We start from the raw sequence: 12,488 nt of genomic DNA, 5'->3' as shown, positions 1-12,488 counted from the left end.
CTAAATTCTATCCATCCATATTTAATGAAACCTTAGCTAAAGTAAATTGGGAACCCCTCAAATCCCTATCACTTAATGAGGCTGAGTTCTTTAACTCAACATTCCTAGACATCCTAAATAGGCAAGCATTCACCTGTCAAAAGCGAATAAAACCATGCAAGCTGGCTCTCAAAATCCACTAAAGTAATAATGTCCACAAAGGATAAAATCTTTAAATCATGGCAGAAAAACAAAGACCCCGCAACTCTACTAGATTACAAGCAACTCCGTAACCAGGCAAAAGATGTTCATCGTGTTTAACTGTTGCAGTCATTGCACTTGGGTTATCCTGCTGGCAGGCTACCCGCAGTCGGCCTGAATTCCAAAGTCTTGGTCCGGCGTAGGTTGCTGTCGCCTCTTCCCTGACGTCAGTGTGCCAGGGGTATAAAAAATGCAGGTGATGCCATTTTCTCCTGTCTCTCTTGCTGCGCAGCGCCCGAAGCAAAAGCAGTTCACAAGTGCCGGTCGGCCGACTCTTGAGATTTTCGAAATCGAATTTCGGATCCGAAGTCTTCATTAAAGCTAAGTACCCTGTTGGGGAAACTTTTTTTTTGCTCCAGACCGATGTCAGAAAAAGTTAACAATTTTATTTCTTGTGGGAAGCAAATACCTCCTCATTCGTAACTGTATTCCTTGCCTAGGCCCTGACCACAACGTTGCTTGTTGTCGGTTTTGTGCTAGATTTAACCAACGCACTATTAAACGTCGGCATGATTTTGTCTTTCATTACTTTGGCCGAAGATTCAATTATACAATGCCGGCGGAACAGCCGACGACCGGAGTTTGCAAAAACACGAGGATAAAGATGAGTACAGGCATCCGAGGTCCAAAACAGACTATGAGGCTTCCGCTAAGCTAGTCGTCGGTTCGCCGGTTCTCAGTGAGGTGCTTTTGCAGCCCCTGGCACCCGCTACCTCAGAGCCACAGGCCACTTCCGACTCCCACGTGGAGCCGACTGGGCCTCTGGAAACTCAAGGTATTGGATCCTAGGAAACTATTCCCTCAGATGGGTCCGGAGCTGCTGTGCAGGCATCAGCTTCTCAGAGTGTTTTCAGACCTACACAGTTGTATGTAAAGTCATCTACCGCTTCAAAGCCAAAGACTAAAGCAGCTCTAAAGACAAAGAAACAAGTACAGCATTCTCCAGGACAGACTTCCATGCCTAAAAAACAGATGCACAAAATGGCCGAAGACCTTATTACTTTGAATGGAGTCCCCATCCCCCTCCTGATAAGAGGCCTAGGCAAGAAACAGAATATGAATCTTCAGATCAGGTTTCCATTTCCTCTGATTCCTTCTCTGATCAGGAATACTCAGTTCCTCCTTATGAGGATTCTGATGCTGAAGAATCTATTCCTTCGGCTTCTCCTCCTGAAGATTACTCCTTTGGGGAAACCCTGCATACCATGAGGAAGCACTTTCATTGGGAGAGCCAGGATTATTCAGAATCTAAGAAAAGGCTCAGAGATTTTCTTTTACTTCCTCAGCACAGGCCCCTGGCTATTCCCCCTGTTCTGGACATTGTAGATGATGTTTTTTTTCAGAGTCCGGCCTGTCTCCAGACTCTATATACCCCCTGCACCTGTTAAGCCAGACAGATACTACAGGGTCCCAGATTCCCATAAATTTTTATACAAAAACCCTGCTGCTGACCCAGAAAACATATCTCAGGGTCCTAAGGGAGTAAAGGCTTCCACTGCTAAAAACCCTTTTCCCTCTGATAGAGATCCAAGGGCACTGGACAGATGGGGGGGGGGGGGTTTACACTTCTGCTACTTTGGCTGTAAGGTCTTCAAATTGTCCATTTCATATGCTTAAATATCAGCAATACTTAATGTCACTATTAAGACTGAATGTCCAGAAAACAAGGAAATGCAGGATTTATTGCATGCAGCTGAACTAGTGGGAAAACATACTTTGCAATGTGGTTTTGATTCTTTGGAGGCCTCTTGTAGGGCCGCTGTAACGGGTTCTGAGATTAGGAGGCATGCTTGGTTAAAGGAACCGAATCTGCCTGATCATGTTAAAGCAAAATTATTAGATGCTCCATTACAGCATGATACTTTGTTTGGTGTTAAGGCAGAAGAGGTATTGAAGAAAATGGAGGATAAAGCGAAATCTGTGCAGACAGTTAAGGATTTCTTACAGGTACAGCCACCCAGATTTAGCAGGATCTGGCCTTTAAAAAAAAAATTGGTCCTTTCCAGTGTCAGGCCACAAAGAGGCAGATAGACGCCCTAGAGGCAGATCCCAGCCCCAAGGCTCATACAGGCCTAAACAATGGGGTGTTTCTACCTCCAAAAGCAGAGAAGACAAATCTCAACCGTGTAGGAAACAGTCCCAATGACTTTCCTCTACCAGTACCAAGCAGTTAACTTTTGGAGGCTCCCTTAGGGGGAAAACTAGCACTTTTTTTTTGCAAAACTGGCACATGATCACCCAAGACAAATGGGTCTTGAATATAGTGTCTCAGGGTTACAGGTTCCACTTTCACACCCTGCAAAAGGCATGCCAGACCTGCCACACAATCAGTGGGCAGAGACACAAAAGCAAGTTTCATCCCTCATGGACATGAGGTCCATTCAGCGAGTACCACTACAGGAGCAGGGACAAGGATTTTACTCATGTCTTTTCTTGGTACCCAGAAAGGACAAAGCCTGGAGACCAATACTGGACATGTCTATTCTAAACACTTTCCTGGACGTTCCAAAATTCAAAATGTTGACTCTGCAGCAGCTTCTGTCCATGCTGGGCAAGAAGGTTTGGCTTGTAACCTTGGACCTAAAAGAGGTATACCTGCATGTCCCAATCGGACAATTTTGCAGAAGATACCTCAGATTCATAGCTGGCTCAATGCACTACCAATTCTGTGCACTGCCCTTTGGCTTATCTACTGTACCCAGGATCTTCACAAAATGCCTGGCACCAGTAATTGCTTTTTGCAGACAAAGAGGAATTCAAGTATATCCCTATTTGGACGACTGCCTTATTCAAGCAGAGAACAAGGACATTCTACTAAAGCATCTGGCGTTTGTAAAAAGATTGCTAATTTGCCTAGGGTACACAGTAAACGAAAATAAATCAAAACTAGTACCCTCTCAAGAGGTAGTATTCCTGGGTGCAAGCTTAAATACAACTTCCTAGATGGCTTATCTCATGCCCGACAAAGGCAACTGACTTCTTACTTCGAAATGTAGGCAACAAAAACCCAGTTATCTGCAAGACAAATTTTGCAGGATTTGGGCTTCATGGCATCCTGCATTCTGTTAATTCCATATGCAAGACTGCATATGAGGAAACTACAATAGTATCTAAAAAGTGTTTGGACTCAACATTGCCACAGCCTGGAAAAACTAATTACCCTCATTCCCTGCCTGCAACAGGAGTTTCGATGGTGGGCACAGGCCTGTCACCACAACAAGGGACAGCCTTTCACTTTACCCACTGCCAGGCAGACAATAACAGATGTATCAGATTATGCCTGGGGGGCCCACATGGCAGGAAAATGTATTCAGGGCACATGGCCCACAAGCCAAATGCATCTTCATATCAATCTAAAAGAAATGCTGGCTGTCCAGAATGCCCTGACAGCTTTCAAGGATCTGCTTCATCCAGGACAACTGCTGATAAAGACGGACAATACTACAGTCATGTGGTACATAAACAAGCAGGGAGGCACGCATTCCTACCCCCTCTGCAGACAGGCCATGATTTTGTGGAACACAGCATTGACTTATCAAGTACACCTGCAAGCACAATTCCTGCCAGGAAACACAAATACTCTGGCAGACGAATGAAGCAGAAACCTCATGGACCCTCCCGAGTGGAAACTAGATCCACAAATCGTCAGCATAACAAGGAAATGGGGATGCCCAGACATAGATCTGTTTGCCTCCCCTCACAACTGCCAACTACAGAGATTTTTGCACAAGGACTTCTCACAAGCTAGCATGGAAAGTGGATACTCTATCATTCAGCTGGAAAAACCTTACAGTATATGCCTTTTCTCCACTACCTCTCCTCCCTAAGGTACTCCTAAAGGTCAGACAAGAGAAGCCAAAAATGATCCTGATTGCCCCAGACTGGCCACGCCAGCACTGGTACCCAATCCTAAAGAGCTTGTCTCAAGGCCCAGCATGGACATTGCCTCAAATTCCTCATTTACTGACCCAACAAAGCAAACTGATACTGCACGGCCAACTCGGAACCCTAAATCTGGCTGCATGGCGGATAATGTAACCATTCAGAACACACCTCTCTCCAAAGCAGTTATGGATGTTATTCTGGAGGCCAGGAGGCCCGGCACCAGAAATTCATATGCAGAAAAGTGGAAGAGATTCTGTGCTTGGAACAAGGCACAAGGAATTGACATGCTTGTACCAAATATCCCTCAGATTTTACAATACCTAACTGAGATGGTGGACAAAGGCCTATCCTTTTCATCAATTAAGATCCATGCCTCTGCCATTTCAGCTCATTACAATACGGACCCACCTATGTTTTCACATCAACTACTTAGGCAGTACCTCAGAAGGGTCAAAAACATAACACCTCCAAGAAGGTGCACCAATACCTGCATGGGACCTCAACTTTGTCTTGGAAAAACTCACGCTGCCTCCTTTTGAGCCAGCCAATACAGCTGAAATAAAATTCTTATGGAAAACAGCTCTGCTCTTAGCAATAACTTCAGCAAGAAGAGTCTCAGAGTTACAGGCACTAATGGCGGTTGAACCTTTCATAATTTTCCATCCGGACAGGGTTTCTCTGAGGCCAAACCCAACATTTATGCCTAAGGTAGTGTCCAGTGTGGCTCTTAATCAAACAATTCACTTGCCTGCCTTTTATCCAAACCCACAGAATAAGGGGGGGGGGGGCTTTGGACATACACAGACAGCTGCGCTTCTACTTGGATAAAACTAAAGCTTTCAGAAAGTCTGAGAAACTCTTAGTGGCATATGCTGCAGGATCTCAAGGAAAAGCTATTTCAAAAGCAGACTATTTCCAAATGGATAGCCCACTGCCTTCATTTCTGCTGTTCTCAACATGGCAAATCAGTGCGTACGGGCATCAGGCCACACTCAACCAGAGCAGCCGCTACTTCATCGGCCTTCCTCAGAGGAGTACCAACCAAGGACATTTTGGAGGCTGCAACTTGGACTTCAGTGCACACTTTTTCAAAGCACTACCACTTGCCTCTTTACTCTACCCTAAATCCAGAGCAGGCTTCGCCACTGCAGTTCTGCAGGGCCTCATAGCCTCTCCTAATTCTATTTAGGCCCAGCCACCCAACCTCAGCTTTGGGATTCAACCCAAGTGTAATGACTGCAACAGTGAAACACGATGAACATAGTACAGTTGTGTACCTACCATAAATGTAGATGTTCGAGTGTATTCACTGTTGCAGTCCAGGTTACCCACCCACCACCCCCCTTTTCTTTCCTGGGACTTATCTGTACTTCTCTATTCTATACAACCTGTGTGATGTATTTGCTTGTAGATGAAGATTGTTTTATTTTAGTGCATGCTCTTTTATTGGCATAATTTTTTAACCTACCCTTCGGGGGTCACCTAACATCTGGGGCAAGAAAAACTGAAGAAAATGGCGTCGGCTGCATCTTTTATACCCCTGGCGCACTGACATCAGGGAAGAGGCGACAGCAACCGACGCTGGACCAAGACTTTGGAATTCAGGCCGACTGCGGGTAGCCTGCCAGCAGGATAACCCAAGTGTAATGACTACAACAGTGAATACACTCGAACATCTACATTTATGGTAGGTACACAACTCTACTTTCTAATAACCAGTGATTAAAAAAGCCCACTACCTCCACCTACAAAGCCAACATAAAAATAATCCCCAAAAATTCTGGTCCTCAGTCAACCAAACTATTACACCCAGGCTCTCAAAGCAACCCATCTCCTGACCCACACAAACCCCCTATCAAACTTGCCATCCGTTTCAGTTCCTACTTCACTGACATCATAGCTAACCTAACCACCACCTTTCCTACTGTTACCACCAACACCACCAAGACAGCTGATGGCCAAATCATCCCAAAAAATAATCCTACCCTCAACTCTAACCTAAAATTCTCCCCCATACCCACCACCACAATAAAAAAAAACGTTTACTCAAGCGAAAACACTGTACTCTGGCCCCTGACAGTCTACCCCCACACTTCCTGCAGCTAGCTGCAAAATCTGTAGCTTATCCCATCGGCATACTCATTAACAGATTGATTTAAAGAATCCCTTGTCCCAGACATCTGGAAAAAGCATTAATTCTCCCCTTGCACAAAGGTGGCACCAACGCAGACACCATAAACTTTCGACCCATAGCAATTCTCTCACCCCTCTCTAAAATACTGCAAAAATGCAACCACCTTTCATTACCCACTCAGCATGGTTTCAGAGCAGGACACAGCACCACTACCACCCTCCTATCCTTCCTTGATACAGTTAACCGAGCACGGGATGCTGGTAAAGTAATTGCTTCACTTTTCCTCAACTTCTCCAAAGCTTTCGATACCATTTCCCACAATATCCTCCTCTGTAAACCATCCACCCTCCACATTTTTCTTCCTACTCTACAATGGTTCAATAGCGATCTCTCCAATAGGCAGCAATCCACCAAATGGCAACAGTCTTACTCTCCCTTACTGAGTACTTCCATGGGGGTACCCCAAGGCTCCATACTTGGTTCTCTTATTTATAGCATCATTATTAACAAATTTCACTCCACTCTTCCTCAATGCTCCAGTAATCCAGTATGTTGTTGACTCTACAATAATATGCATTGCAAATTCTCTCTGAACTCCAGCAAATCACCCAGAATGCCCACACTTCTACTGAATCTTAGATGTTTAACGGTCATCTTGACCTAAATCCGAAAAAAACTAGTAATTTTTACCCCCTAAGAAAACCACTCCCCTAGATAAAAACAAAACTCCACCATACAAGCCCAAGACAATACCATTATAGAAGTTGTCCCGCACACTAAATTACTAGGCGTGATTATAGATGGAAACCTTAACTTTGACCTGCACATAAACAATATCAGAAAACACACCAAAAAAAATCAGTATGCCCTACAGACACCAACACTATCCTGCTGTCTCAACTCTACTTGGCAAATACCAACCCAGCAGGCAACTAAGATCTGAAAGTCATCTGCTTCTAAAAGTAGAAAAGCCCACCTTATCTGCTGGGTCATCTCCTTTACTGTTGCCAAACTATGGAACTCTTATAAGAAACTTCCTTCTATAAGAAACGCAGGCAGCACCACTACCTTCAAACAAATACTGAAAAACTATCTCAACTCTTCCTGGCTAATGTACCTGCTCTGTAACCTAACCTCTTCCTTCTCCTTGTATGATAACTAAACTCCTAGGCTTTTTTGCTACTGGTGACTGATGATGCATCCTCCATATTTATTTTTTTCATCACTTGATACTGGTACAATAATACTGCTTAATATATCTCTGAATTCATCTGGTAACCAACTAAATTTGTGCTTTTATGTATGTATTCTGTATACATTACTGTATTCAGTGTGAAACACTGTTTCTACTGCTGTAGCCATTCATGTTTAACATTTTTCTGTATCTGTGTTCTTGTTGGAGCTTTTCTCTCCAGGCCTCCACTGAAAATGGGCTCTCTTAGGCTCAGTGGACTTTCCCTGTAAACAAATGCACTAAAATAAGTAAATTCAGTTTCATTGGTCTCTGACCTGAAATACTGTTCAGTAGTCCCCCACTCCTTTATAACCCTCTTGCTGATAGTGATGCATACACCCAACTTTTAGACTCCAACCACTTCTTTTGCATAGAGACTGAAGTTCCAATTTTCCACAAGCAACACCAAGCTTAGAAAGAAGCTTCTCTGTTAGAGCTCTACTAAAAAAAAATACAGTAAATGGAAAAGGTTAATTTCTGTAAAGAACAGGTTAAGAACTTAGTGTGTTAAAATCGGCCTCAAAGGGATTAACTAGGAATGATTGATCATGCTTCTGAGTTATTTGATAACTGTACAAATTGCTGTGTCAGCAAAGGTTAAGCACAAGAGTGTCAGAAATAGCCAGCACTGTGTCACTCTGTTGTAATGGTATCTATCACCCTTTCAGACCCTGAAGATATAGATTAGCCAACAGCTTTGCAGATAATGTCAGCCATTACTGTTGTCATCTGTCACCTCTAAACTAAACTTCCCAGTATAAAGTATCCAGTCTATGTCCCCGGTAATTACATCTGAACAGATAGTAAATGTTCTTCAAGACCAAAAGTACCAGCTGTATGGGTCCAGATAGCATAGCGGGATGTTTCATAGTCTTTAATGAAGCACCCTCTGTCAGACCTTTTTAAAAAAGTTTTCAACACAAACCCTGACAGCCATAGACCTTTTGACCTTACCACTGTAATTTGCAAGGAGATAAAACCTGGGTGTACTGAGCATAACCAGTTTTGTTTTTTTAAATTTAAATCATGCCTGTTAAACTTGACTGATCTTTGAAAGAGTCATTTAAGCACTAAATGCTAAATGAGAGTAACTCCATGCATACAGCTTACCTTGATTTTTAGTTGAATCTTTTGTCACAATATTCCACACTGGTATCTATGGCAAACTGGTGAATCTCTATATAAGCATTAATGTATTTGATTGCCAACTGGCTCAACGACTGACACCAGTCTGGAGTTAATAGGGCCCTAGCCTCCCAAGAGACTTGTTACCAGGGGTGTAACCCAGGGTTCTGTTTTGGGACCACATCTGCTTCTCTGTCAAGTCTGACATTAAAGACATCCTGAATGAACAAGTTTGCAAATGACTAAAATGCAAAGTACTAAAAGTATAGAGCACTCTTTTTAATCTCTCCTGAATTATCATCATCAAACCCCTTTTTCCATTTTACTACTTGGGGGTCAGAGTGTCGTGTCAACTGTCACTGTCTTGCTCTTCAGTGCCACTTTCCTGTCTTCTTCGACACTCATGCCAGGGTGTCGCAGGTCTTCTCTCACACAGTCCATCCACCTTTTTACTGGATGCCCTAGTTTCCTCTTGTCTTCTTCCTGCCTGTCCCAAAACATCTTCACCAGATTGTCTTCTGCTTTTCTGCCCGTGTGTCCAAACTCCCATAATTTGTTGTCTCTGACTTTTTCTGCAGTTGAAGCTACTTTTGCCTCTGCTCTTACGTCCTCATTTCGTTTGTCCCACAGTGGGCATCCTGACACCTATCTCGAGCACTTCAACTGCATCACCTCTAGCTTCCTCAGTTGCTTTGCCTTTACTACCCAGGTTTCTGTACATAGAGTAGAACTGATCACATGACTGTTTTGTGCACCTTACTTCTCAGCTTCTGATTTCCCCATTTGCTGACATCACCATTTTCTTATCTGTACATGGTTTCATCCCATGTGCCTTACGTTTTGCATTCCATTCCCCTATCCTTTGCTGATCTGCTTGTAATGCCACATCGTTTGCATACAGCAACTTTGTTAATCTATCCACTCTGACCTGTCTGCTAATGTAGTCTGTCACTAGCATGAATAGCATTGGGCTTGGAGAATAACCCTGATGCACACCCACTCCCACTGGGAACTCTTCTGTGAGACGGAACACTGTTCGTACTTGAGTCACTGGGTCCTTGTACATAGCCTGCACTAATTCTACTGATGTTTCTGGGACTTCAAGCCACCGCAGTACTGCCCAAGTCAGCTTTCTTGGGACTTTGTCATATGCTTTCTCCATGTCGAGGAATGCCCAGTTGGACTCTTCTTCCTTATCTCTGTCATCTTTTCAACTGTCTGTCTTGCTGCAAACATTGGGTCAGTTGTGCTGCATCCTGATGGGAATCCGAACTGCTCATGTCCCATCTTGCTTTCTGCCACTCTGCGTAATCACCCTGTTCAGAACTTTCGTGCAATGTGACAAGAGTTTGATACCTCTGTACTGCCCACAGTTGTGTGCGTCCCCTTTGTTCTTGAATACTAGCACTAGTATGCTTAATTCTTATTTTATTATGCTTATTTCTCTGAAATGATACTTTTCAAGAGGATTACCTGAAACAAATTTGTAGTGGCAGGATCACTGTCCAGAACACCAGAAAATGTAGTGTTGTATTGATTGGGAAACAGGAACTCATGCCGTGGGTAGCCAGCTGGCTCACCGACTTGCATGTCAACCACATAACCCCCCCCCCCCAAAACACACGCCCTGTTATTAGAGACCTACTCATTGTTATGGATAATGAACTCTCCTTGATTACCGTACATCATTGTAGCAAAGTCTTCCACCTTGCACAGCTGATTGCTGTGAGCATATACTCTGTCAAAAGAAGTGGTCATTCTCTTGTAGTCATCCATCCTTGGAATACAGTGGATCCTTCAGTAACTACTGTCCAAACACCCGAACTTGAAAAATCAGTGTTTCTTCATTTAAAAAAAAAAAGTGGTACGTGTTCCCAAACTTGAACAGAGCATGTAAAAGCCTTGTCCATCATCTGTCTTGAGTGGACTTTTTACAGGGGTGATTTGTGCCTGGCCTACAAAGCTGTTGGTGACTTAGTTTTGCTTGATCTACTACATATCCGCAGAACTGTTGAGTAACGTGGATCCAAGGTCAAGGGACCTAAATCTGTATTGCAGCATAATTAGAGCTAATTTGCCAGAACAATTTCAAAGAATTTCCCGTCCCTGGAGCAAACTCTTGCTTTCTGTAAAGCAAAACATGCCATTCACTGTCATTGGATCTAATTTTAGACTAATGTATGGGAAACCACAAAATTGCTCCAGGCCTAGCCCCTTGTCAAGGAGGGTAACTAGTTTGGTTTATCAGTGGGATTTCAGTGGCTTCAAAAGACTTTAACTGGCCTGTTGCCTTGTACCAACCTGTGAAGTGTTCCACTAAGTTGGAGTTCTTTACGAGCAAGTATGGGGAAGTACTGCTTCAGTAGTTTCATTTAGATTTGCTTCCCCACTCCCGATAAGTCCTTTTTTCTGAAATGTTTAGTGTGCAAAGGACTGCGACTGTAGTAGATCTTACTTCATGGGAAGCGCCACTGTAGCTGTGAGTTTTGGCAGAGTTTTATTTTGTTTTTTCTTTTTCTGCCTTGGCTTGCCACAGTCTGTAGATCTTTTAGGCAGAAACTTTTTTTTTTTTTTTTTTTTTTTTTTTTTTTGTTACTTAGCTTATGGCTCCCAGGTGTAATTTTGTCAAGACGGGAGTTTCAAATTCTCATGATTTCAAAATGAATATTTTTCATTTATATTTTCACCTGACCCCTGAGGTGTAATGACCATGGAGGTGGTATATATAGAAGCAGGTGGTTTGGGGGCAAATGAGCCCAACTACCTGCAAACATTGTACTTTACCGAAGTAGATTTTTTTCATTTATTTTTATTAGAAATTTCTTGTCTTCACTGTAGTCTTCTCTGACATCTGTGCTGGCTTCTGGTGACTCTGTTTCCTACTTCTGCCTTAATGTTTATTGTTTTATAGCAGGATATTTTTTATTTAGCAGCTGATCTGGAAAGTGACAAAGTAAGAAATACTTTGTAGTGAGGCACATGCAAATGTTTATGACCAGTCAACAGTAAATGCAAGAATTAAAATCTTGCAGCTAGTCAAACCTGTAGGATAGGTTACCTGCCATACTAGTTTAAGTAGGACAATTGTATGCATATCACACATTGTAGTACCACATTAGGTGTATAAAAAGTATTATAATGTTTGCTAGCACTGATGTTTAACGTTGACATAATATGCATTTGGGCATGCGTAAGGTAGAAAGTATGTGTTATGTGATGCATTGACTGTTGCTTAAGTAGACACGCATTTAATGTTTTTAAATTCTTTTGCAGTCGTTTTGATTGGTGACTCTGGTGTTGGGAAAAGTAACCTCCTGTCACGGTTCACACGGAATGAGTTTAATTTGGAAAGTAAGAGTACAATAGGTGTGGAATTTGCTACCAGGAGTATTCAGGTGGATGGAAAAACAATAAAAGCTCAGATCTGGGACACAGCAGGACAGGAACGATACCGTGCAATTACATCGGCGGCAGTAATGCATTTGCCAGTTGATTTAGAAAACTGATAGGAAGGGTAAGGCATGTTATGCAACAATTCATAATGCAGATAAAATTTGTCCTTAGAGGAGTTAATCTAGCAGCAGGTGAGGTCTTTTCTAGCGATTTTATGCCCCTTCCTGAGAATTATGATAAAATATATAAATTGGTCGTTGTATTAGTAATTCTGCTTTATTTTAGTTATGCTAGCAAAAGACGAGTTCTTAAAACACTATATCAATATGTTTGATTGCTACTAGACAGGTGAAAGCTGGTGGATGTTTAGTATGCTTACCTGGAAGTTGCATTTCTTACTCTTCCTTGAATTTTTGGTTTTAGTTCAAATATCCAGTAGATATCTATGCTTTTTTGCAGTTTTATTAGTTGCCAGAT

The 12,488-nt window shown here is 42.7% G+C and overlaps 1 protein-coding gene across 1 annotated transcript in view; it reads left to right on the top strand.

Annotated features, from left to right (window-relative positions):
- Nucleotides 1-12,124, top strand: part of LOC122787838 (ras-related protein Rab-11A-like) — a 142,153-nt gene extending 130,029 nt beyond the window's left edge. The window contains exon 2 of the mRNA XM_044054753.1: nt 11,892-12,124. Coding sequence (XP_043910688.1) covers nt 11,892-12,124 — 233 coding nt within the window. The remainder of the gene's footprint in view (nt 1-11,891) is intronic.
- The last annotated feature ends 364 nt before the right edge of the window (nt 12,125-12,488 follow it).

This window comes from Protopterus annectens, chromosome 13.part0 (genome assembly GCF_019279795.1).
Source record: "Protopterus annectens isolate FY-2018-M chromosome 13.part0, PAN1.0, whole genome shotgun sequence".
In the NCBI taxonomy this organism is placed as follows: domain Eukaryota; kingdom Metazoa; phylum Chordata; order Ceratodontiformes; family Protopteridae; genus Protopterus; species Protopterus annectens.
The sequence above is the reverse complement of the archived record's forward strand: the minus strand, read 5'-3'. Positions and strand labels throughout refer to the sequence as shown.